Genomic DNA, 26,989 nt, shown 5'->3' on the forward strand with positions numbered 1-26,989 from the left:
ACGCCCTGCTGCTTTAATAACTTGATTAGTTGAGACATTTTATGCTCTTATATTAGATTAGCGAAATTTAATAACACAAGTAGGACTCAAACACTTATTGTTTTAAGTTCAATCCAGGAAGTAGAATTCCAATGGTCGCTTTTTGTGAACTCTTCAATGGACAGTTTTTATCATCAAACTAGCTTCAAATTGTCTCCCACACTCCTCAAGAGCTTCTTGCTTGTGCATATTCAGTCCATCACTACAAGATACAGATGCTTAGCATGTAACATGTAGTATGTAGTGCTTCTGTCATTATTGAACAATGTTTCTTGAACTACTAACCTTCAAAAACTATTCTCTCAAGTTCTACTCCAACTCACGTTGTCTACGAATACACTGTGTAGCGCAGGTATTTTTACTACCCTTGTCTCTACAGCTTCTACAGATGTACAGTACTAGAACTCCTGAAATTTGAACCGTCAACTTCTACTTCCTCATAACCCAAATGTTTGGCATTTCACTTGAATTTAACTTGGTCATATCAAATATACGTCTGTGTACTCAGAGTTTGTGCAATTGGAATACATTTGTTGTACCACTTGGCCACCACCTCATTGTTATTTTTATTTTTGTTTTTATTTTTATGAAAAAAACAATGATGCTAAAATGAATGAAATACATTAAACAAGTGAAAGTAAAAGGAAGCAGAACTTGGTGCATGTGTCAACAAGCTGTCAACACTGTCTGTGGACTCCACATCGAACAGGCCAAGAGTGTCCTTCCTACCACGGCAAAGATCACCTCTGTAACCTCAAACTACTTCAAATGACCACTGCTAATACCGCATCCAAAATCCAAACTACAAAAATCTCTAAGTACAACTACACTACTGATGCTACTTCCTGTAAAAACTACCATAAATTGTTGCTAATAAAAGAGCTCACCAACTCACCGGCATGAACATCAAGTCCTCGGCTTCTAAATCAGCAGACTGATGTTACGACGACAGCAGAATATCAAACTCATACGTAACAATTGCTAGATATTAACTCGACATTACAGTCAGGAAAGTGTTCATCTTGAATGGAGAACCAATGCAGCTGCTTCTATCAACAGGCAATCAAACTTTTGATGAAACAGAAGATGCAAAATGTAATCCTGATGTTTAAGATGTTTATCAAATCGTCTCACCTGAAGACTGATTCGCTCTGAGCATTCAAAAGTGGCTCCGCAGCTCATATTTCATCAGGAGAGCGAGATTAATGAAGCCCAAAACGTATTCAGCATCTTGGAGGGGGGAAACAACATGGCAGCCGAGACTCATATTTCAATCCGGTCAGAATATTTAACTTAAAAAAAAAACAAAAATGCTTACACATGTAGTCTGAGGCAGGGACACGTCAGTTTCTGGGAAGAATTTGTGATGTGGATCTACATTTCTCTTCTCTTCCTGGTGATCAGCAGTTTGAATTGCGCCACTTCTCTCTGACATGGAGTGATAAATGAGCTGCCAGGGTCGTGGAGATGTCTGAGTGCTGGAGCTAATCTCGCCGACCTCATCGCTATTTAGTTTATATCTTCCACCTTTTGATATTGAGCGCTGTCTAAGAGTCGCACGCCACATGTAAATGCACTTTCAACTTCATAGGTCATTTCCTGTGAGAAATCAGTCCAGCCACTGTACAGCTAAATGGGATTCAATTGGTTTTGGGGCAGATGTGTACTGTTTTCAAGCTGCAAGAAAGTTTCACCTTTTCATAAACACTTCTTGGCTTCATCTGACTTCCTGAAGTCTCCCGGTGAGACGGGATGCCGTTCTCACCCCCAAAATACTCTGAATTCAGATGCCTAAAAGCGTGTTTGATCTCGCAGTGAAAGAAAGATTAAAGTAGACAGACATGAACCGTGAGTGGTTTGGCTGATGTTTTAGGGCGTTAATTACATCACCCGAAAATCAGTGGCATGTCAGAAGACGTCAAGATTTTGTGTATGAGGTGCGCTGAGAGATATTTTTCACAGATTAACATCAAACATGTTGTTCATCGTGTTCTGTAAGATCAGGTTATGTGATAAATACAGATTGGTAGGAGTAGTGAAAAGACACGGGGTGCAGTTAAAACTTGGTGCACTGCCTGAAGTGCTGAATTGGAACTGCTAGTGTCGGCCTTATGAGGCTTCATGAAACAGTGTCATCATTTTCAGAGCCCACTAGATGGCACTCTTTGCTCTATTTGTATTTTGGAAAACATTTCACTGAAACTTGACACTTCTTCTTCTTTTCCTTTTGGCTTCTCCCTTCAGAGGTCACCATCATCTTCCTCCATCTCACCCTGTCCTCTGCTTCCTCTTCTCTCTAACCTACAAACCTCATGTCCTCCTTCACCACCTCCATAAATCTCCTCTTGACAGCATTTTTTAAACCGAGAGTGCCACTTACTGAGCTCTGAAAATGACAACACTGTTTCATGCAGCCCATCACTTGTCACAACTGTACCATAAGGAAGTCACTATCACTTTCAACGTAAACATGAGAAAGTCCACCCTTTAAACATGTAAACATCTTAAAGGGCACATGACCACAGTTACTAATTTTCAGTGTCCTAATGTCCTAAACAGTGTCCTAATTTTCAGAGGCAACTAGATGGTGCTCTTGGTTGAGAAATGATGTGAGGTTTCATTGAATTAGCTGTTCAAATGCAAACATTTTATGGCAGACAGTGCCATCTGGTGGCCTCTGATAATCACAACACTGTTTCACGAAACCTCATCACAAGTTCACAACTAGCATTGTGTCATTGGCAAATGTTTATTCTAACTTCTGAATTTTATTTGTTTTCAGGAGGGATCGGAAGAAACATGGAAAGGATTGTAACGAGAGAATTTCCGAACTGTACAAATGTCTAAGACGTGTTTGTTGTCACAGGTACAACTTCTCGTGCTTTAATTGTGTTGCCTTTTACTTTGTTGAACTTGTATTTCAGTTCCACAGTTGTGAGTCAACGCTGAATACAGTTTTTACTTTCAAATTGTTGGTATATCTATGACTACACTCGGTGCTTATGGCTATTATAATATTTTGTGATTATTCAAATGCATCATAATATATGTGGTCTTATTGATGCGTTGCAGTTTATCCTACAACAGTGAACAGTTTTTCTTTGCTGTTCAATATTTTTAGTTTAGATAACGTCCTAAGAAGCACAGGCTTGAAAACCACGTGAGTCTATCATGCTAAAAATATAAATGTCATCTGTTTGTCACGACAAAAAGAATATAAAGTGTGTAAATCTTGATATTTCTTCGTCACTAGAAAGGAATATACGTGTACATATATTTATAAAAGTTTAACATGCACTTTTTATTCAGTAGTTAAGTCGATGACCAGTTTCGTGTGCTGTCAGGATACAAATTACAGAAGTCGTTAGTAGTATGCATTTGCAGTTTTACACAGCTCTTTGGGTGAGAAAGCTTCCACAAATATAAAAGCACCCCTTCAAACGCTCACAGGACTAATGTAGATTTAAACGGCGAGATCAATAGGAAGTGTTTAAAGGGTGTTCTGGCAAAAAGGAAAGTTTTAACAAAGTTCCACACAGATTCTTCATCTTCATCTGCCTCATTTGTGTTTTGTTTTTTTTTAACTCTTCTATAAGAGGTAAATATCTATTATGTTGAAGAACAGGGTTCAAAAAGAAAAGTGCAGAGAATAGCTGGTTGCCAAACAAAGAGCACCAAGAGAACGCTGGTCTTTATCGACAACCGGGAAGCGATGATGAGCTGGAAGTGTAGTGAAATATGGAGGGAGAAATGAAACTTTCATACGTCTGTCCACCGATTTATATTGTTTGCATGGTTTGCAATTATTTTTGTCTGTCGAAATTAATTTAAAAATATTGACTACGATGCCAAATGCTTTAATTTAACAAGGAATACCAAAAAAAAAGATTGATCCCCATGGTGTGTGTGTAGATTTTTCTGATGCCCTTTCAGTCAACACCGGGATCCATTTTGAATCTGAGTCACAGTAGCACAGAATTCTGTGGAGAAAAATCAATGAAACTGATGAAAGAAATGTTGCTCATGAGTCAATAACAAAGACAGACAACACGGTTGCTAACAAGTGTGCTATTCACTACAAGTCAACATTATTAATCGAGGGCAGAAGAGAAGCACTTTATTTGATGCCACAAGTGAATCAAAAGATCCACCAATAAATCCAGAAATATATCTGACCTTCATCATCCTTACATCCCAGCAGCTGCATTGTGCTCAGCAACATTGCTGCTTCACCAATTTGTTGACTTCACCTGCTGGAAATAGCAAACTGAACTTTCATTCACTACATAGACAGGAAGTGCTCAGTACTCAGTAGTGATGGGCTGATGAGGTTTCATGAAACAGTCTCCTGATTTTCAGAGGCCACCAGATGGCGCTGTTTGCTGTAATATGTTTGGACTTGAACAACTTATTCAGTGAAACCTCACATCATTTCTAAACCAAGAGCGCCATCTGGACACTGTGTCATCAAGCTGGCAACACTATTTCATGATACCTCTTCCACCCATCACTATGATAAAGGTTGCGGCTAGAGCTGGTTTCACTCTCTTACTCTGAGATAAAAAAAAAAAAAAATGTGTGGCAGAAGTATTGAATGAACATAATCAGTATTCAACACTCACTGGCCCTTCTCAAATCCAACTTTGGCGAATCAATTGTCCCCCCTTGCGAAAGTGAAGAAGTAAACGCTGGAAAATCCACATTCGGTTTTTAGCTCTCCAGGTTTTTTCTCAGCGTCTTTGTTAAATAAATAGCTAGCTTCCTCTCAGGTATACAATCACTGAAGGACCCATGGATTTTTGTGCGTTAAAAATCGAATAAACTTACCTTCTTGCGGCATTTTCAAATTCACATTTGATTTAGTTACAGTATGTTTCTTCCTTTCCTCTAATTGTTTATGTGTATTTATGAAAAATCTGCTTCCCTTTCACTGACCTCTGGATGGTCATAGACAAATACTTTTCTCCCCCTCGGACCTTCACTCTTCTTCCTTCCTTCCTCTCATTCTCTCTCATGCAGTCTGACTTCCATTCTCCTTCTCTCCTGCTACTTTCACTCCTTCCACTCAACCTCCACCTTACAGCTCACAATATCATCAGCAAACATCATCAGCCACGCCAAACAGAAAACATGCCAAAAAGTAGATTGTTGACAGACATTTTTTTTTTTCAGCCAATGGAAAAGTAAAATTGAATTTTAAAAAATGGATTTAACAACATAAAAAGTGATGAGTGAATGAATCTACACATTGATGATGCTCCCTTATTAATTCATCATGTGTTATATATTGAACTCAAAAACGTAAAAAATGACAGATAAAAACGGTAAAAATTATGATATTAAACTATATACATTCAACTGCAGACACGCCTCTCACGTCGACTTGAAAATGCTGATCATGTACTGATGACACACAACTGAAGTTTGACTTGAAGTTCTGAATACTGAAGTTGGTTTTTGCTGGGAATTTTGTACATAAGATGGAATATAAACACACTACGTAACCCTTGTTGTAAATAAAACACTTGACCAATGAGTGATGTGAATTCCTCCAGTCCAGTGTCTTTTTCTTTGTGGTCGTTTTGGGCTTATGAAGCTTCATGAAACAGCTCCTCATTTTCAGAGCCCACTCGATGGCACTCGCTGCTTTAAAGTTGTTTGGAGTTCAACCAATTCACTGAAACCTCACGTCATTTTGGGACCGATCGCGCCATCTAACCGAGCTGAGAAAATGACAGCACTGTTTTGTGAAGCCTCATCAGCCCGTCACTACTTTGTGGCATGCCCAAAATATCTGTATTATTCATATTAGGGGGAGCGACATCTGATACATTGTTTCTTTTTTAACACTCCATGATGCATTAATTAAAGCCATTATTAAAAACACTGGTCCAGTGGTCTTGCTGTGCGATTACCTCTCACTTGTGCATGGATAACTGTAACAGTTCCGTTTTGTCAACACTATATAACCATTTGGAATCATATTTCCTACTGTGATCAAACTGGCATTTTGAAATTGTTTGAAATAAATGTATTTTTATATGGAATAATGGTTTTCTCATATATCATATCTTCCAAATAGCCCAACTCAAGGGAACCTTCGTCTTTGTTTCTCTGTCTGAAACTCCTCCAACATTGTTGCTTGAAATGTTTACAAGAGGCAAAATATTCCTATGTAGCCGAGTGGTTCTGACTGAAACTGCTGCTGAGAATTCTGGGTCATGAAGTCATGTTAATCAAAACTGAAAAAAACACCATGAAACAGCTGTGAGTGTAAAATAAAGTTTAAAAAATGTTCAACTTAATTCACTGACCAGTCAGGTTGGAAGAAGGTTGATTTTTTTCTGGAATTGGATTAAAATATGATAAATATTGAATGTAATGTTTGGCCTCGTGACTGGCTTTCTTCACTCAGTCACCTTTTTACTGTGTTCTTTGGATCACAGACACATCTCAGGTGTATGCTGGGCCGGTCATGTGCCCCGGCCTCCACCTCTGTTCTTTTCACATAAATGGGGACCATTATGCGTCTTTTCTCCCCACATTCGTTTTGATTGTATTTTTCAAGCCATAATGAATTACTGAAAAAAGCAAATATGATGCAAGAAGAACTACAAACATGGCTGAATACTGCCAGTGAAGGCTCAAAATGTGTCTGCGCTGCCCCATGTCAATTTCATTACAGATACTGGTATCAAGTATCGGTCTGATACTGGGCTTGAGTACTTGTAATTGTACACGTAGAATGGCCACAGATACCACAAAACCGATACGACTTCACAGCAGTGCACTGTTTTTGAATGTCAGTTTATGACAATTTTATAAAATTTGTGTATGTATTGCAGTGAAACTTGTCACCCATGTACAGGAAAAACACTATAACTACTACTATAATATTAAGGAAAAATGTCCCAACTCAAAATAACTTTACATGTAATGGCGTAAGTACTCTGAATTGGTGAGCACTCAAATGCAGGGACTCGTACACTAGTGCAGGGGTGGCCAACCAGTCAGAGGCTAAGAGCCACATTGTTTTACTTTGTTGCTGAAAAGAGCCGCATCCTACAAACATGTAAGGTTGTAACGCTCAACCTGAACAACTGGTCACATGACTGAGTGTCATACTTTTTACCGTGATCCTCCTTGAAATATCAAGCGACGTAGATAGAAATGTGTGCACAATTTATTTTACTTATTTATTTTTTTACGTGGCTCATGCCACCAATAACATGACGCCCCGGTCTGTGGGTGTGAGCGACGCTGCAGACTGGAGCGTCTCATCTTCACTTCACTGAATTACACAACAATGAATAACAGGTGAAACACATGCCATACGTTTAGTTTAGGGAATGACAAAGTTTGGTAAAGAGCCGCATGAAACTGGGAAAAGAGCCGCATGTGGCTCGGGAGCCACGGGTTGGCCAGGCCTGCACTAGTGGTTTTGGAAAAACCTGGTATCTGTTCATCACTACATCACAGTATCCAATGTTTCTCAGTAGATTTTCTTTTACACAAAGGAAAATGAATGCAAAACTGTAGTAAAGGTATTTTTAGTCCTTCAGTATATGAAAGAATGGTTCAGCCAATCAGCTTGTGTTCCTCCTGGGATCACAAGGTTCGTCCATTGAAATGTTTCCTATGTGGTAATTATGTGATATTGTTGCCAGAAAATGTAGTTTTGCACTGTTCCTTTGAAGTTTAGAAATCCATGAAAATAACCATCACCTGAAGGTGGCAGCATTGAGACATTTTGTTCTTACGTCAGAAAGGTGTGTCCATAGAAAAACAGAGACCAACCCAAGACAAATGAGGAGGTCAAAACAAAGACCGAGGACAAACCGAATACAGAAGACAGAGGCACAAGTCTATTTATCCATATAGACTCATGCATAGATTTATTTCTGCAAAAGATACTACTGTCATTTCTTCATACTTCTTTGATGTTCAGTTTAGTCTTGGTCTCTCCATAAACCCTGGTCTTGACAATGACATGTCCGATAATGGTTTTGAACAAAACCATTTTGGTAAAATTGTGTATCTGTAAGATATAAAGCCCAGTTTGTTGCCTTTTTCAGATGCATTCTGAAAGGCAAGGGAGAGGAAGGGGCACTTACGGACACTTGATGAGAACAGCTGAGGATAAATGGATGGAAAAGTAAAAAAAAAAAAAGAAGCGCATCTCAGTCTGAAATTAGAAAGCACTTAAAGTAACTGACGTGACACAAACACTTAAGTGTGATAACACCCATGTGAGACAGAATCTCCATTAAGTTGCCACATGCAGATGGTTCCTACTTCGCAAGAACAATTACTGAGTATTTAAAATGGTCTCGATCGAATCTGATGACAGAGTTGAAGGACTACAAGTGTCAGAATGGCTGCCTCAGATGCCGCGCTCTAAAATGGAAGCGAGATTGGAGGATCCGAGGACAGCGCTCGGCTCACATAACACTTCCACACGTGGCGCCAGCACTCCGACGCATAACCTGCTTCTGCTTTGCATCTGTTGCTCAGCACTTCATATGGCACAGCAGTCTTCAGCAGTCCAGCAGTCATCAGCGCCCCCGGAGCCCCACTCCCGGCTCCCGCTCCGAATTAACACGCAGGCCGTCCCCGCGCCGCCCTGGGATGTTCGGTGGAGCACAATCGAATTGAGCGCTGACAATCATTAATGGACGATTCGCCGCGGCCACCAGCCGTAATGTGGCACTCAATGAAAGGAAACACGCTCATCAATTTCACATTGCGGCTAACACAATATTGCTGTGGGTTATCGTCGTGGGACATTTTTCATGCAAGGTGCGACTCAGCGAGGGAGTGTCTTCCCTGACTGAGTGTCTACGTGCAACTGTGTCGATTTCCCGGGGAGGAGATAATTAATTTGTGGCACTGCGGGATGGCTGAGGATCTCGCCCATTAGAGGCTCCGCAGGCTACTGCTCCTTTCTATTGTCCTCCTGTGCTGCTCCATTGTGCCCCATGAACGACGGAGCTAAATATTATTGCTACATAAAGCCACAAAAACAGCATGAAGTTATCGCTCACCTTAGCTGTGTTTTTGCTTGTGTTTACCACTTATCACGCAACTGTGGCTGCATCTACAAACTGTGGATCCAAAGTCTTTGATTTAAAGGGGCCACAAATACGGACGACAGCTTATCTACTATCAAAGCACTAGCACAACTAAAAGAGTGGCAAAGACTTGGGTACACACCCAGCGATTGTGTGTCTCAAGATATGCAACAGTTGAAGTCAAGTCTACCAACAAGGGATGCAGCCATCATTCCATAAAGAAACACTCTTTTCCACCAATGCAGAAAAGTGGCCTGTGATGTGATCAAATTTCTGTGACGATTTTAGACGCAAGACCCTCATGCAGCAGGAAGGAGGCGAAAAAAGCAAAAGAAGTTCCACCAAATTCAATAATAAAACAAATAGAGACAGAGTCCAATAAATAAGACAAAACAATCCAGGAACATAAACAAGCATCCATAAGCGCAAAAGGAAGGGAAGAACCAGTGTCCAGGGCACGGAAATAAGTCCACAGGATTGTGGGGAGAGGAACAATGGAGGGCAGGCACCGACACACAGGGCGAGCGAAAGCAACAAACTGACACCGGTTGTCTTCTGGACGGTGTTCAAGTGGAGTGGTTGTTGAGTAGACGATCGGGCTCAGGTGTGTGTGTGTGTTTGTGAAGCCTGTTTGGACGACCCCCAACACTGGAAGAGAGGAGGAGAGCAAAGCAGGAGCAGGAAGTTGTCCAAAACAATAAGACCAGACGGAGGGGGTTCATGACAATTTTCACATTATTCAAATACAAAAATGTGCCGTGGAGGTGAAATGAACTCTTGGAAATTCTGGCAACCCTCTCCACCATTCTTGGAAGTGTCATTCTAGAAATCTGGCAACACAATGCTTCAGCTGTGACTCCCCGGCTGGCTACCTGGTGACCAAACAGGACAATTACGCAATAAGTAAAAAAACTCCACCACAATATTCATATTCAGTAATTGGTATCATTTGGTGCACGCATTAACAAAAAAAATCTGCTTTGGCCACAAATTAATTTTGGTGCATCTGGACAACATACAAACCTAAATTCAGGACCTTGGACAGCAATTTAATTGAGCGGTTTGCTCTCCAGACAACAGGGAACCTCTGTTAGTGCAGGAGTTCCTGGTCTACTGATCACACTGATGCACGAGACACGTGGCAGCTAGGATGATAACAACAACAACAAACATGGAGGAATCCCTGAACAAAAGCAAACAAAAGCATCTGTTTGCTTTTGTTCAGTGATGTTTTTCACTACACAATGGCCAGGGTTTCCACTACTTTGAATGTACTTGAAATTCTTATAACATTGAAATTCTTACACAAATATTTTCAAGACATTAAATGATGCAAAATTAACAGTAGTTTGTTGTTTAAATGTATATGTATGCATATATATATAATATAATCTGCAGGTTATATATATATATATATATATATATATATATATATATATATATATATATATATATATATATATATATATATATATATATATATATATATATATATATATATATATATATATATACAATTTTTCCAGTATTTTGAAACGCACATAGACTTCCACTGTTATTGATGGATGAAAAGGTTATTATGCATTATTATATCATATTATTGTTATATTTTCAGGATTTTTGCACACATCTGGCTGAGAATATTATTATTTATGACATAATTTTGTGCATATTGACATCAATACAAAGCAGCTATAAGCATTATGCTGAGTTCAGAATTATTAAGTAAATTAGCAACTTGCAACTAAGCTAACAATGCCAATATATCAACACTCCATGTAAATATTCTCTCAAAAATAATGATTTCACCTTAGAAAAGTTTTCCTTCCCAAACAGAAAACAGAATTGAAAAAACCATTGACAATGATTTTTTCCTCCCCTCCTCACCTTTGGCCAACTCAGGTCGTCTCCCAAAGAAAAAGAACGTGGATACAAGCAACTAAATTTGTTTTGTTTTCGCAGCGAGCCAGTGCATGACGTAATGATGTAAAAGACAAAAAAATGCTATTTCAATGTCTTGTACTAGGAGGAAGCAGCCTGGTTAGTTAAGGTGATCGGGCTTTACCCTGGATGTTAGCTTCAGATGGAGTTTGCGTTGAGCTGAAGTGAGTTCTGTCACCTTCACCTGCAGATTACCGATCAGACGCCTCCAAAAAGGATGGCAAAGAACAGACATCATGAGTTGAATGTTTCTGCTTTATTCTGCAACCATGTTTATGCCTGCAAGATCAAATGAAAAACACACTCACTGAATAATCACAGCACTTTCAAATAAATTGGTTTGCTACACTGAAGGTCACATTTTAACTTGTTTTGTACATTTTTAAAAATGGGACTAAAAAACATGCAAACGTTTGTATTCACATATTGATTATTTGGGATGTTTAAAAAAAAAAAAGCTGTGGATGCTCTGTCGATTTGAAGGGTACGGGGTGAAAATCAAGCCTCTGGTCGCGTTATTACCGGCATGTGATACTGACAACGCTGGAAAAGTTTGATGAAGAGGAACATCAGTGGTGAACCCAATGAAACTGACCACAGCTCAGTGCGTGGGCTGAGCCTCGTTTGACAGGAGACGCATCTATCCTTGTCCCTCGCAGCGAAGAAGACGAACAATTCCACAGTCCTCTGGGTCCTCAGGGGTGCAAACCAAACTGCATTGTTCTTGACAGACCATTCTCTTATATCGTCCTCATAATCACAGATAAACAGCCCAAAACAAAAGCAATATTTTAACATAACCTCCAAACAAACATATTTCCCATGAGAGCCGGCGCAGAATCTCTTGTTGTTTTTGGCAACAAGGAACAAAAACAGAGTCGAAACTAGTCTGGATTACAACAACTATTTGCAGCACAGCCTTCAAAAATGTACACTTTGGTCGTGGTGGACAAGTATTTATACTTCAAAGCAACAAAACTAGTCATAGATAAACAATATTGGGCTTTATACAGTGGAAAGAACACAGTTATTGACACCTAAAAAAATGATGCTGTGATATTATTCAATACGCATGATTGACATAAGGAGAGAGAAAGGTTTAGAAGGGCCATAAAATGGAATCATTTTTAACCGATACAACTGCTATTTCATTTTGGAATGACTAAGTAAATCACATTGATAAAAAGAAATACATGAAAATTGAAATGCAGCAGTCTCAGAAAAGTCGGAATGTGAGGTTGAAGTGATGAAGGTCAGCATACCCAAGGGTGAAAATATGGTTCTTGAAATTATACTTTGAGTATGGATGTGTATCGGAAGTCTCAAACAGGTCCTCTGAGGTCCGCAGTGGGTGCAGGGCTTTGTTCCAACCAATCGAGTGGACACCCATCAGGTGTCAGAAGACTGTAACCAGCGGATTGTTAGGCTGGTGCTCCCTGTTTCCACTAACCAATGTGTGCTTGCTTGGTTGGAACAAAAACCTGGACCCACTGCGGCCCTTTGTGGATCAGTTTGAGATAGTGATGGGCTGATGAGGTTTCATGAAACGGTCTTGTCATTTTCAGAGCTCAGTAGGTGGCGCTATTGCTTCAAAAATGTATTGAAGTGTCAGTGAAATAGTTTCTCAAATCCAAATCAATGAAGAGCAGAGAGTGTCATCTAGTGTGAAAGTGAGGACACGTTTCACGAAGCCTCATAAGCCCATTGCTAGTTTGAGACCCCTGGTGTAGATGCTTCATGACAGGGAGTTCAGCAATGTGGGGGGCTGGTGAGTCATCATCAGTTTGGTGTGCTCGAGAACAGGTCGATCAGTGCGCACCATCACAGCTACTGTGGGTGACACCGAGAAGAAGACCACTGACTGAAGAAGTAAAGATGAGATATGATTGCTGTTGGTTGGCATATGAATATTTTGGTATTATATGAACCAAGTTTGACCTCACATTTATTTAATTGAAGCTTTAGGGCAACCATATTTGAATGTTGCATTATTTATTTATTTATTGTCAAATGTAGCGTTTTGGAAGACAGCAGACATTCATGACCTTGTTACAGCAACAGTTGAGCTGAGAGTGAATATGATGAAAATTTATATGTTAAACATATCTCCCTTGTGTTAACAGTAGGACCTCTGAACTTTTGAATCTTTAAAAAGTTGGATATCTAATTGTTGAAAACAGAGTCGACTTGAAAAATCAACACTAACAAACTGTTTCTGTAAAGTGAAGTGACGCTGCCAAGTTGCCAAGACAATGTTCCAGCTGACCACTTCAATTCTAGTCAATGAGCGTGTTACCACTAAGAGCACTGCTGTTGATGGTACATCACGACGCGTCCCAACTTTACTTCTATTTTTGCATTCAGAATGCTAAGAGACTGAGTTTACGAGTAAACCTGTATATACTGTATGTAGCATCCCACATGATGCCAGAGCCGGCGGCATCCAGCTGAAATCAGATGAAAGGCAATCTCACTTGATACTTGGTGCCACAGATAACAAGGAGCGTGAACAAATAAAGCCAGCATGTGAGACATGGGTGAGACTGTGCAAATAATCTTTTGCTGGTGTTGCAAGTTTCATGTTCAGTGGCCTAGCAGTGCCGACAGGTTAGCACTCCTGTGTCATGTGGGTCCCAGTCGTCCCAGGGTGACGCAGAAGTCAGCTTTCCATGTTGCATGTTGAGGCATGAGGCTTTCTTTTGAATCAACCTGATGCCGTCGGCACTGAACTGACTTGTTACAACAAAAAAATAAATGTTTAGGGTAAGACACAGGGTGGTCTTCCAGCCTAGTTTCCGTATACGTAGCGCCGAATATGCTCAACTCATGCTGCCACATTTCCGGCCTCACTAGGTTTAAGTGGAAACCAGGGTGAAAATCTGATGCCAACTTTTGAAGATCTGTGGAGAAAAACATGAATGTGCAAGAAAAGGTTTCCAGACTCCAATTTTAGCTCAGACGATGTTCCTTTGCATTTTATGGCCCCTTTAAAACTTTCCAATATGAGTTTAGTTGCATGACACATTTGAGTTCTCCAAACAAGAGCGATTGCATCTACTCTTATTTCTGTTATGACATTTTGAGCGACAAGACTCCAGGCTTGATGTAGCGCGCAGATCTGCGACAAGGAACCGTCCCTCATCTCCTGGATATTGCCGGCTTTCATTTGATGTGTTTCTCATGATAAGATTTAGTGATTCCACCAAGCTTAATGAGTTCTCAGGCTGTCTAACGCCAATATGCTATTTTCCAATAAATAAAGTTCACAGACACAAGCCTGAACAGCAGAAACAGGGAGACTCTGTTTGAGAGAGCGCTTTTTTTCTTTTTTTTTTTTTTTTTTAACAATAATTCTGTGTGATAGTCCCACACGTGAAGCGCTGAGACGAGGAGTCTTCCATCATGGATACATTATTTACATAAAAAGATCAATGTCCTTGCAAAAATACAAGTATTCCAGTCAAAAAGAGTGTTTTTTTTTCTTCTCAGGTTGCACGTATAAATCTGTACAATCTCCTCAGAGGAATTAGGCAGCACAGTGTGAGCTGGTCCATCCATGCATGGGTAGCAAAACACTCGAGACCATTCATTGTGACCGCGCCTCCACAGCTTGCTGGAAGTAACTGCCAAAGAAGATGTATTGCTTTCGAGTCGGTCAGAGACTCTCAACATTAAAACACATGGGGCGCTTCATCCGGGAGCGTGACGTCTGTGTGCGACGGCAGGTAGCCTGGCGAGGGAGAAGAAAGCAAAGAAGAAGACAGAAGAAGAATTTTATGTACCTATTTACATCTCTGCGCATCCTTCCCCGCAAACACATTCATCTCCATAGGGTCAGTTGTGCTGCCGGAGCAGCAGGTAAATCAACGCAGATATTTCGTAATGAAAATGCTTTCAACGCACCACTATTTTACTGATGAGCTAATTGTTTTATCGGCTGCTATAATTCACTGAGGCATTTTCATCGCTCCAGCTCGCACTCAATCGGGCTCCACTAAAGTGTGAATATGGCGACCGATGAGAAACACTCAGGGAAAAAGACATAAATACAGAGTGAATGAAATCCCATGTACTTGTGTGGCTCTTGATAATGAAGAGACTGGAAGAGAATGACTCAACAGTAGGACAAAGTCGAGACCAAGCTGAATATAGACCAACGCTCACCCCCCGTTTTCTTAAAGTAGCACCATATGTTTTCTGTTTTGTTAGAAAAAGTTGGATTATTATTTATCCAGGAGGTGGTGCACGTGCGGCGTGAGGCACATGAGTGATGCATGCGCAGCTCAGTAAACAACTGAGCCGAGCGAAACTGACTGGTGTTGATCTTGTGTGCTTCACAGGTAAGCAGTAAAAGCGAGGCTTTTGCTTAAGGTAAGAGTTTTGCAATGAGAGTCGTCAGTTTTCTGAAGCGAATATAGCAACGGTCAATACCAGGTGGGTAGTGAGTGAGTGTGAAGGTATAAATTGTTATATTAGGTGTTTGAATCCTTTTATTTAGCACTAATATTGTTTTGATGCGCATATTTAACTGTGTTGTTGCTTATTTTTGTTGCTTCAAATGTACTTAGAAAGTGTTGATACCCTAGATCTGAGGCCAGTAACAAAAACAGTTCCAAATTTATTGTGGAAAAAAAGAAAAAAAAATGTGTGAGTCTGTATAACTAATAGACTTATGTGCTTCTGGTCTTGCTCACGACTCTGTCTGGGTCCCTCAGAGTGTTGGTCTCTGTAAGCTCTGCTGTCGGGTTAGGTGGTCTCGTCTACAGCACCATAAATCACTCACAAGGAGGGTGTACTCATAACTTTTCTGAACTTTGGAAAGTCTATGTATTTTAGGGATTTGAAAATGGGATTCCTTCAGAGAAGTTGTTTATCCTCCTGAAGGAGTTTTAGGGAGATGGGCTCTTTTTTTTTTTTTTTTTTTTAATCTCGGTCCAATTTCTTTTTTGGCTAAGATAAGTCTGCATGCAGCACTCAAACTTCTACTCGGTGGATGTTCGCTTTTGCTAGAGTTGGACTTTCTTTCTATGTTTTTATTGATCTTTCTGTGACTTTTCTCAGCAGGAAATCCTGAGAAGCATGGTTGTCTGTAGTATGAACTAGTCCGCCCTTATTGCCCCGCTTTACAGGCTTCAGTTCAGAGTCAGTTATGTCTAGTGCTTTCAGTGACTAACCAGCACCCTAAAAAGCCTCACATCAAGTCAGCCATTAACACACACACACACACACACACACACACACACACACACACACACACACACACACACACACACACACACACACACACACACACACACACACACATTAATGGCAGCAGGCCACAGTGCCACATGCCAACTGAGCCATCAGGAGCCTTCGGGGGTTAAGTGTCTTGCTCAGGGACACATCGACACCAACACATCAGGAGGTGAAATCGAAGTCACAGGGCGACCACTTTACCACGAGCTCATGCCACCGTAATAATCAGCACAGCCAGCTAATGCGTCTACTTTCTGACAGTGGTATGAAAGTGGCTGCGGTGAGCGTCTTTAAAAGGGTGCCACCACCTTTGTCTGACATTAGATGGGACGCTTGCTCTGGCACCGTGGTCAGCTGCTAAGTTTGAACACTTAGGTGGTTGGACACTTAGAGTCCGACTCAGTCAGGAGCAGTTTCTCCTAAGTAGGGAGTATATCGAACACAGTGGCTGTTGAACATTTATAAATGGTATTTTACGACATAAAATCAAAGTAATCTGAATGGAGATTTGAAACACTTGGGTCAGTGTTTGATGCCAGAAGTCTCCCTTGGAGTGACAACATTTATTCTCTTCACATTGTTTCATCAAAACTTCGGATCAGATATATCATAGTTGGCATTCACTGCTGACATTTCGGAGTCCGCTTATTTCTTTATCTTCAAGCTAAATTATGCTCACGTATGGATCCTTCTGTCTGTGCTCTACATTAATTTTGTCCATATTTCTGCACATTTCCACAAAGCTTGCAGATGCGGACCAAACAGAGCAGTACCACTGGAAACCATGGGGGGCAGTGTTGCTGTTAACTGTTGCATGTTTTACCAACTGACGTTTACTAGTAAGCGTATGCGTACATTGTTATATCACGCATTGACAAGAAGAAGAATTGACTAGAATAGTTTTTTACTTAAAATAGTCTAGATTTAGAAATTGTATGTTTTTTTTTTATCTGATATTCATTTTTTTTGTAAATCCAACAACATAAACAAAGTCAAGCACCGCACCATGGTAGACATAAACCTCGTTCAAGGGCTCACTCCTGATAAATCTATGTGAAACAAATGTAAGGAGAAATGTTTCTTATACAATGTTGGAGCAATAAGCAATACATTGCGCAGGTCAAATATATTGGAGGAGTTTGAAATGTTCATGTTTAGTCAATACTGCAGGATTAAAAAAATATTATATCAGATACAAACATACAATTTCAAAATGTAGATTATGACAACGTGATGATGTCATTACACTCAAAACATGCACGCGTACACAGTGAATACTGCGTACTTACGCATGCATGTAAAAACGTATAATTTCCAGATTTTAACGTTAAATATAGACTATTTTAACAATTATTTTTAAAAGATCACAACTCAACGTGATATAGCCAGTAAATACAATTTGTAGAACTTCAGGCAGTGACAGCCTCACCGACCACCACCTCTTACAATGCTGCCTCCATTTTTATCTGTCATGCAACATGTTGGTTTTGGAACTTTTAAACTTTTGACTTTGGGCTCCGCCACCCGGTGTCTATATTGGAGAGCAGCAAACCAACACACAGCATGGAAGCATGTGATCAAAGACGGTAACATTGTTTGAAACGGACCAGGACAATTTTGTACGTAAAGGGAGCATAAATGGGCCTTCAAGTGACCAAGTGTACCGATAGCAGCATTTTGCTAAGTTAAGAAGTAAACTATCACAGGGGGGTGGGAGTCATTGTTTTACATCGACAACACAAGTCAAATCCTGTGAAAAAAGAAAGCCGGGAGCGGTGAGAAAACCACAAACTCAGCGGTACCTCTACTTTTTATATCAAGCTGCACATCCACACGATCCAGCGAGGTCAGCTTGTCCCCCTCAGGGTTTGGGCCTTCTATGGAGGTCACTGTTGGGATGACCTCTTGTTCTTTGTCAGGCTGCTCCACCGTATACGTGTTCATGCCCGGGATCTTCCTGCAGAAAGATATTTCTTTTCATTCTCGCCCGGAAAAAGAAAGCCTTGCCGTCAAGCCTTACCCACTAATGCCTTCACTAAACATAATGTGTTGCCAGATATTTTTAACAGCTGCGGACAGCAGAGGATTGCTTGAAAGCTGGGATCTGGGGCACTTTGCATTCCACAGGGTATTGCACTCCCACTTTCATATTGTTCACCTCACTTTTCAATCAATTTTTCATCCCCTTAGATGCATTCCCAATTCTGCTTAAAATGTCCTCCTGCATCTTGCATTTCTAATTCCAGACCACCCCCTCCCCCGCTGCCGAGGCATCCCGAGCAGGCTTCTCAAACACGACTCAAATAATGAATATTGCCACCTGGAAAGTTCAAGTGAAGTCATGTTTAACTTTTAATGAGAAGAATTTCACAAAATACCAAGCGTCTGGATTGTTTTCCAGTGATTGGCGTGGGGATTACCTGCAGCCCAGGATGCTATTTACTGTACGTCCCTCACTGTATAATGTATGTTGTCTGTGGACTTATCTCCTCAACCTTTCCTGCCTTCCTGCGGAGGACGCCTCACCTTGAATGTCTGTGTTTAGCATTTCCTAAAGGTCAGCGTTCACATTGTCAGATAGATGAATATTGATAACTGCAGTACTCTGACACCCATTCGGCTCTCACGGAGAATTGATCAGCCTGTCATTCCCTCTAATACTCTGCAGATTGAGACAGAGGGGAATTGTCTTATTCCTCCGGCTATTATTGTGACGCCGACCGCCATAACTCAGCCTGAACGCCTCTAAAAAGATCACAAGAGAGCTGCTTCCTATAGCAGATAATGAATACAGAAACAAAACAACCAGCGGATCTGGTTCACATTTATTCTAATGTATTCACCCATTCATCTTCTTCTGCTTATCTAGCCGAGGCACAGGGCGTTTAGCTAAGATGAGTCGAGGATGACCACACCAGGAGAGCACCACCAAACTGTTGATGTACCAACAATGTCCTTGAGCCAGCGTTTCAAGCACGTTTTATTTTTGCTTTGCAGTACGATACATTGCTCTGCAGTGAGCTTGAGAAAATGTGTCTGACCGCAGTTTGATTTGTTTACAAATAGCCACATTACAATAGATTCTAAGGAAGGCCCCAAGCTTTGGTGTCAAAATCTATCTATTAGAAATTAAATTTTATTAACAAAATATTGAAAATATATTCAAATTATATATATATATATATATATATATATATATATATATATATATATATATATATATATATATACATATATGAATAGTTAATTGAAGAATTTGTGATAACTTAATCTCAAATAATTACAGCGCGGTTAAGGTGATGGACTGCTAATACATTGTGCTCTGCACGCATGGGTTCGAGTCCCATCCTCATCGTAGCGTGCTTTTTAAACTCTTGGAGCAGGTGGAAAGTAAAGTTGATCATGCTCGACAGGGTAACGTACCGCTGCAGTTTGCTTTGCGCGTCAACTTCAATGTGTGTTGAATACACCAAGCCGGGCTCTCTACACTGTTCGTCTTTAGCCGTGAGTATGCTGTTCACTGCCACACTCGTTTACATGCTTTGTAAAAACGTTGGATTGCAAGTTTTTTTGTAATTTTTTTCAAAAGTTTACAAAAATGTACAAAAACAGACGATGTGGCCGAGTGGTTAAGGCGATGGACTGCTAATCCATTGTGCTCTGCACGCATAGGTTCGAATCCCATCCTCATCGTAGCGTGGCTTTAAATTTAAGGACCGGGCGAAAAGTGAAGTTGATCATGCTCGAAAGGGTAACGTTCTGCCGCAATGGGCGAGTGCGTCAACTTCAATGTTTGTTGAACACACACTTTCTGAAAACATTGGTTTGCAAGTTTGTTTTTTTTTAAAGTGGACGAAAATGTACAAAAACAGACGATGTGGCCGAGTGGTTAAGGCGATGGACTGCTAATCCATTGTGCTCTGCACGCGTGGGTTTGAATCCCATCCTTGTCGTAACGTGGTTTTAAATTCAAGGAGCGGGCGAAAAGTAAAGTTGATCTTGCTTGAAAGGGTAACGTTCCACTGCAGTTTGCTAGTGGGTCAACTTCAATGTGTGTTGAATACACCGAGTCAGGCTCCGTACACTGTTTAGCTGTGAGTATTATAATTTAAATAAATAAAATAGGAAGTACAAAGTAGAGCATTTAAAATTGATCAAATATGTGATTATGATTATTTATTTATTTTGGAATTTTTATGATGTTTAACTCACTATCAGTTGGCGATTTCACTCACTGCCCACCTCTACCAAAACGTCCTGAACAATTTACCTGAAAAGGCCAAGTCCTCCTCAACTGATGGCGAGGAAGCATATGGATTTTCATGGGCAAATGAGCTTCATGTGGCCAAAATATTGAGTCGTCACATCAAACCAATGAAATCACAGCCGTTTTATTCACCAAAAAACATAAACCACGTAGCAGCAGGAACTTCGGGACATACAGGCGAAAACAGCATTTAGATTAGATTTGACTGGGGGAAATTTCAACAGTGTACAGTAAATAAAAATGTGACTAGTTAAATTTTATTGGCGTCATGGTTCGAGTTCAGAACATTGCTGAGTTTATTTGATGACCAGATCAGAAGTGAACCTCATGTGTGTATAAGATGGCTGCGTGGAAATCACTGACCTTTCTACAGCAAAGACAGCGCCGTTGCAACTACAACTTTTAAACCCTTGTGGCCTATGTATGAACAACTTGCAGCTGATACTCTTTAGTCCAGAATGTATTGTATATCAGGACTATGATAAGGATGTCATTTTAAGTTATCAGTAAAACTGAGGGAACAAATTATCAAACCATAAGCAGCATTCATTCACTTTCGCCCATTGATTCCCTTCATCTGCTCACACAGCACAAACAACTCCAGTGCAGGATGCTTCATTTGGATGTGTTACCTTTTGAATTTGAATATGACAAAGATGACCAGTCCCATCACGATGACCGCCACCAGCATGATGATGGCTGTGAGGCTGTAGCTGCTTTCACTGCTGTCCACCAGGGGCGCTTTAGGGAGCAGAAAAGGCACATTAAACTAAGGATTTAGGTAGGTTATTCACATAAACAACCATGGAAGAAAGCTTTGCTCTTTCTTACGACCAGATCTCATAAAGCAGAAATCCCACTCCAGTCCATATCGCAGGTATGACTGTATATCGTCTTCACGACCCACACAGTCAATGCCACACAACTCTTGTCTCTTAGACGCCAAGTTGATTTAACCATCAAGTCAATATGAAGAGAATAATCCAGCTTGGTTTTGACATTAAGCCCCATTAGCTCATGTTGTTCGCTTCTATTTACCTCTATCTTTTGTACTGAAGTCTTCAAATGATAACCACCTGCTATTTAACGCTCAAGATAAGGGGACCTTTGCAAGCAGAACTGCTGCTTTTGTCTGATGTAAGTCTTTCTGAGCTCCCAATACCTGTCAAAATTGGTTTAAGGAAGAAGAAAGGGATCTGACAAAAGCTACGTGGGAGGCAAACGCTTATGTTGCGCTGATGGCTGGAGGTCTGATAAGAAGGTGTGAGAACACGCAGCGCATCGGAGTGTACGAGAGGCTGTAGAGGCAGATGGGTGCCCACGCTGACCTCTGTCCACCAGCGAAGGCCACAACAATGGCTTTGTGAACAAAATTACACAGTGACAAAGGCCAGTGGGTGAGTTGGATGAATCAAGTTTTGTGGCAGTTGATGGTGGCTCCAAAAGTGGACTTGCATCATGAGCAGGCCCCATGGAATTTGGCTGAAAACAGGGGTCACATTACACATAGCTTTATAAAACACTGGAGGCTACGTTAAATAGTTATCTCAAGTCAAAGATGGCAGAGCAAACAGTGACACCTAGTGGGCTCTGTTTCATGAAGCTTCATTCAGCCACTTATTAAGCCAGAGGCCAGAGGTCATTTATATATTTCCAGATGGACTGAGTGGCATCGCATGGAGTCTTTGTCTTGTCAGTGGAGGGCACACTTGTGCAGAAGGGAATCTCTACAACGGGTTTAGTCACCGTTTTTACAGGGAAAAACAAGAATTGTGCTAATATTACTTTAAAAAAGCATGCTCTTGTTCACAAAGTGTCAAAAGTTGGATGAAAGAAAAAAAAGGAAAAAAATGATAAAGATTTGAAAAAGCGAAGAGCTTCAAAATATGGAGCCAATGCGAGTCACGTGAAATTAGACGATGCTTGGGTTTAGGGTTAAGCCATGTGGTGCCGCTCCATTCGCTCTGGCCATTACATTTTCAATTTCTATGTTACTTGATATTAGGGGCATAAGAAAACATTGATACACTCTAATATCGTGGTACTTGAGTGTGCGATCTTGGATTGATATTTTCGGTGAAATGTCGCAATACTCAGTGTGTGATAATACCTTGGTTTTTAGAAGTCGGGTTTAGCTATATTAAATACATAGATACTTGGATATGCTGCTGCATTTGCGACATGTTTAGTACTAACATTTTCTTTTCGTACACTGGAGTTATTTTGTTGATTCAAGGAGCAATTCATTCCTCTGTTTAGAGGCCGAAATTTAACTAACACTGACGGCATATCAATAAAGTGCCTACGCATCATATTGTACTGCATATTACAGGTTTCCTTTTGAAACTTGATGGCTCTTATTACAATATATTGTTGAAACAGTATCATCACAATATATTGTAATGTATTATATCACCACTCCTGTATTGTGGTACGTATCACAATATACCTGCTAATACACAGTCCTACTTGATATACTCAGCATCATGCAGTTGTTCATGGAGCAGACGCATACGCAGCCAGCGATACTCCCCCTCCCCTGCCCTATATCCTCCTGCTTTAAACCCCCCTTTTTCAATGTCAAGCGGGAGGGGAAACACTTGACTCCACTTAAACGCCTAACTTCTGTGTCAACATTGAATGCAGACGTCCTCCTGACGCAGAGAGAATGTGTTGGACCAGCGACAGGCAAGTGACCCGCATCGCAGCACAGCTATTGAAGCTGCAGTATTGGACCGGACGGGACAACCAAGCAGTGACAAAAATCATTTGTGCGGCGAGGATGACTTTATTAACTGGGATAATGGTGGGATATTTCATGTCGGCGGACTCCGTTGCTCCTCTGAATGGAGTTTGAAAAGAGCACTTTGGCAAGGTCACACTGTTTGACTCCAGGATGAGCTGGTCGTAATGGAGGAGAACGTCGAGAGCAACTCCTGCAAATTGATAAGAAGCCGCCATTGATTATGAGCGAGCGACTCGACACTCATCTGGATAATTTTACCCGCCACATACAGGTCTTGATAAAAATGGTCTGAATTATAAATGAAGGGTTCCAACCCACCATGGCCTGGCATGAACATCTGTCCTTAAGAAACCGTCCTGCCGGAGGACTCACCCGGAGACAGCCGCGTGGCGTAGACGTTGACCTGCACTCCCGGCTTGAGTGTGAACTGGACCAGGTCCTGGTTCAGAGCACTTAGCAGAACCTGCGAGAGCTGTGGGGAGGAGTGACAGAGCAGAGGAGAGACTGTCAGCTCTGCAGCAATATTCCAGCGTCATCAATATTTCACACGCCGTCATTTCATCCAGAAGCTTGAATTATGAATCACAATTTTTGCTTCCTCCTAAAGAGGAGCAAATGTTGATATGACTCGGGGAACCAAACGCCACAGCCAGCAGGCGTTGATGGAAACTCCTTCAGGTGAAACACCATTTTGCCCCCAATGTGACAAACTTTTTTTTTAAAAAAACAGCCAATTGTTCCGTCATAATGCAGCCATGTGCTGGATTGATCGCCCCTGCGTCTCACACCTACACAAAGCCGTCATTCACCCCAGTCCCAAACACCATTCCGGAGCCCATTCCAGTCCTTAAACACTCCTCTAATTCCATCTCAAATCTTTCCACGGCTTAGAATTAGACTCTTCTACACAGCATGAATAATTACTTTTGTTCTCGTGGCATATCAGGGTCAGTAAATCTATTACACATTTTAATAAGCTGCGCCACACATCGGCTTTGAAGCATGTGAGCTCCTAATGTGTTCACACAGCAACTGCAGATGAAAAGAGTGAAGGGATGATTTATGACCCCATTGTCTGGGAGCCTCTTCCAGGTGATCAGAGGGGCTTCAGATAAATACGTCCCTCTAATTCTCAATCCGCCGGTTTGTCTGCCGTCTTGATGGCGCCAATGAAAGGATGCATCAGTGTAATTAAATACCAATTAAGTTACTTTGGTTCTGAGAAATGATGTGCTGAGGCTTCTTTGGGCCGAGTGTGAAAGTATCACTTGTGAGTGTTCACTTGTTTTACATCACACGGCAGCCCAGTGTGGCGAACACCCGCATCTCTTCATATTGGCTCGTTAAAAAAAGCTCTGTTTTTACCCAGATTTATGATGCAAATCGGAAAAGACCTCAGTTTTTATGGTCAAGCAAGAGACCGGAGGGTCTCGGAGCTTTTGGACAGGAGGACATTGCCCTCTAGCGGTCACATTGAGAGCTCTTTTTTAGCTGATTTATTTAGTTCACAATATAATTCATTGAATTGGAATAATCTTTGCGAAGGCTAACGTGCCTGAAAAAACGCTGAATATGCTTTCTGCATTTTACAGCTCACATTAGAGTTGTTCAGTTAATCTATGAGTTCATGGTGTTATGACAGGGACTTTATTGTGGATTTTTAGAAGAACTGACAATAGAAAAAAACCAAAAAAAACATTCATAATATATAACATATACGATTTTTCAGTCATGAGTTTATCAAGCTGGAAACACAACGATATGTTCTGTGCACTTTATGCAGCAAAGCATTTGCTCCACCCAGATGTTTAAGAGTTTGTTTTAGTTCAATTAAATCATTCTGGTGTCAAATGTTGACGCGCATAATTCAGTAAGTCCCACCTCTGGCTATTACATAATTGGATGTCGTATATTTATGAGGGACAAGATTAGAAATAAATAAAACTAAATAAATAATATAATTTGACAACCTTAGAATGGAGCAATAAAAATAAATCTTTATTTTATTTTCTTAAAAATATTCAAAAATGTCAATTTTTAATGTAGCAGTACTGACTGCAACATACCTGTAAATAAATTAAATGGAGATTAAATGAACAGTTCCTGCTGTTATTATTTATGTTTTTATTATTCTTCAGTTAGTTATTTTCTTTGGAATTAGATGTTAAATTCAGACGTCCAAATATGACGCCTGAGAACTGGAACAAGAAGCAAGCAACTCTGGATCCGTTCCCACAAATCGGCCTCGGCTCGTGCTGAATCAGTGGCGAAGCTTCAACATGGAGGTCTCATCTCGATTTCACCCAGTTGTATTTGATTGTTTTATCATTTGAGTGACAGAACCGTAAAATCGAGAGCTTGGAGCATCGATTTGAGACACCACACTGCCATCTAGTGTCATGTCAAGGTAAGTGATGTGATGGACAGTAACTTCCGTTGAGAGAAGTCAAATAAACCAGCCTCTGTAAAAATGGAGTGTTTCGACGTATACAGTACATGAATATTGTACATGAAAATCAGTTGGCAAAAGTGACCTTGTCATCCAACTTTGTCAATGCACTGCAACACATCGGCTGTGGCAGTTTTTGTTTTGACATTGTTGTCAGTCTGTGTAGAAAATATGCATGCAACCAATGAATTATTAAAATTTAATGACAGCAATAAATAGAATAATAATATATGTAATATTTGAAAAAATATAATAAAGGTCAGCCAATAGGGTCAGAAAAAAAAACCCATATGTTATTATTACAACAACAATAATAATAATAATAATAATACGTTTTTTATTATTGTTGTTATCATTATTAAATGAGTGTTTTAAAAAAGTTTGCAGTAAAAGAGTACTTCCCAGAGAAAAAAAATAGATAAATATGATGAGAATAAAATGAAAAAGAAATGGCATTTGAACAGAAAAAGAGTCAAAAGTAAATCATAATCCATTATTAATGACAGAAAAAAATGAGACAAAAAAGTCACAAGTTGAATAAGTCAAATGTGAGGAAGAAAAATGTTTGTCAAAAAATAAAAGAAAATTCAGAGCAATGGACAGTCAGTCAGAAAACAAGAGGAGATCAGAGAAAAATGTTGGCAGTGGAAAATATAATATATGTATTATTATTTATCTATTTATTTATTATATATTGTGAAACTGAGGTGGCAAAAGTGAAAAAAATGAAAATGAATTTCCCAGGACCTATTTATTTCTATGTTTATTTAAAGCTTTCTGGGGAGGAACTGTAAAAATGGCTCGGTGGGAAAAACATTCAAGAGTGAAAAATCCCTGTGACAGTGAACAGTGAAAAAAAGAAACTGTCAGAAACAGTGAAGAAGTGGATAAAGACAACCTGAACACCAGCTGACCATTGAGATTCCTCCCATGTCCTATCTGCTCCTGTGTTTTCAGTCCTCACAATTGATCACATCTGCTTTGCAACTTTGTTGATGTGGTTCGCCCTACCTGGTCCAAGTTGGCCACCTTCTCCCCCACGACTCCTCCGCCTGGTTTGCCCTCGGGCACGATGAAAACCTCAGCTGTGGTGGGGAGACCCGGCTGCACCGTGACCAGGAGCTGCTCCTCATTTATTCCTGTGACCTTCATTCACAACAACAACACCCTCATTAGAAGGACTCCCACACAGGAGCTGACACACACTCGGCTGCAGACATGATAACTTGTCTTTTGCA

General features: G+C 40.5%; 2 protein-coding genes and 2 non-coding genes across 4 annotated transcripts in view; 3 read left to right on the forward strand and 1 right to left on the reverse strand.

The window, feature by feature from the left end:
- The window catches only part of sorcs3b (sortilin related VPS10 domain containing receptor 3b), a 75,240-nt gene extending 68,967 nt beyond the window's left edge, over positions 1–6,273 (forward strand). The window contains exon 27 of the mRNA XM_053874368.1: positions 2,822–6,273. Coding sequence (XP_053730343.1) covers positions 2,822–2,886 — 65 coding nt within the window. The 3' untranslated portion in view covers positions 2,887–6,273. The remainder of the gene's footprint in view (positions 1–2,821) is intronic.
- A 4,899-nt stretch (positions 6,274–11,172) lies between these two features.
- LOC128764826 (VPS10 domain-containing receptor SorCS1-like) overlaps positions 11,173–26,989 on the reverse strand; it is an 86,506-nt gene continuing 70,689 nt past the window's right edge. The window contains exons 23-27 of the mRNA XM_053875015.1: positions 26,763–26,897; positions 23,675–23,774; positions 21,189–21,297; positions 18,092–18,246; positions 11,173–14,781 (exon numbers count right to left, since the gene is read on the reverse strand). Coding sequence (XP_053730990.1) covers positions 14,723–14,781; positions 18,092–18,246; positions 21,189–21,297; positions 23,675–23,774; positions 26,763–26,897 — 558 coding nt within the window. The 3' untranslated portion in view covers positions 11,173–14,722. The remainder of the gene's footprint in view (positions 14,782–18,091; positions 18,247–21,188; positions 21,298–23,674; positions 23,775–26,762; positions 26,898–26,989) is intronic.
- Positions 19,901–19,982, forward strand: trnas-gcu (transfer RNA serine (anticodon GCU)). Its single transcript has one exon. It is a non-coding gene; the product is annotated as a tRNA-Ser (tRNA).
- On the forward strand, positions 20,161–20,242 carry trnas-gcu (transfer RNA serine (anticodon GCU)). The gene has a single exon. It is a non-coding gene; the product is annotated as a tRNA-Ser (tRNA).

This window comes from Synchiropus splendidus, chromosome 9, assembly GCF_027744825.2.
Source record: "Synchiropus splendidus isolate RoL2022-P1 chromosome 9, RoL_Sspl_1.0, whole genome shotgun sequence".
Lineage (NCBI taxonomy): Eukaryota > Metazoa > Chordata > Actinopteri > Syngnathiformes > Callionymidae > Synchiropus > Synchiropus splendidus.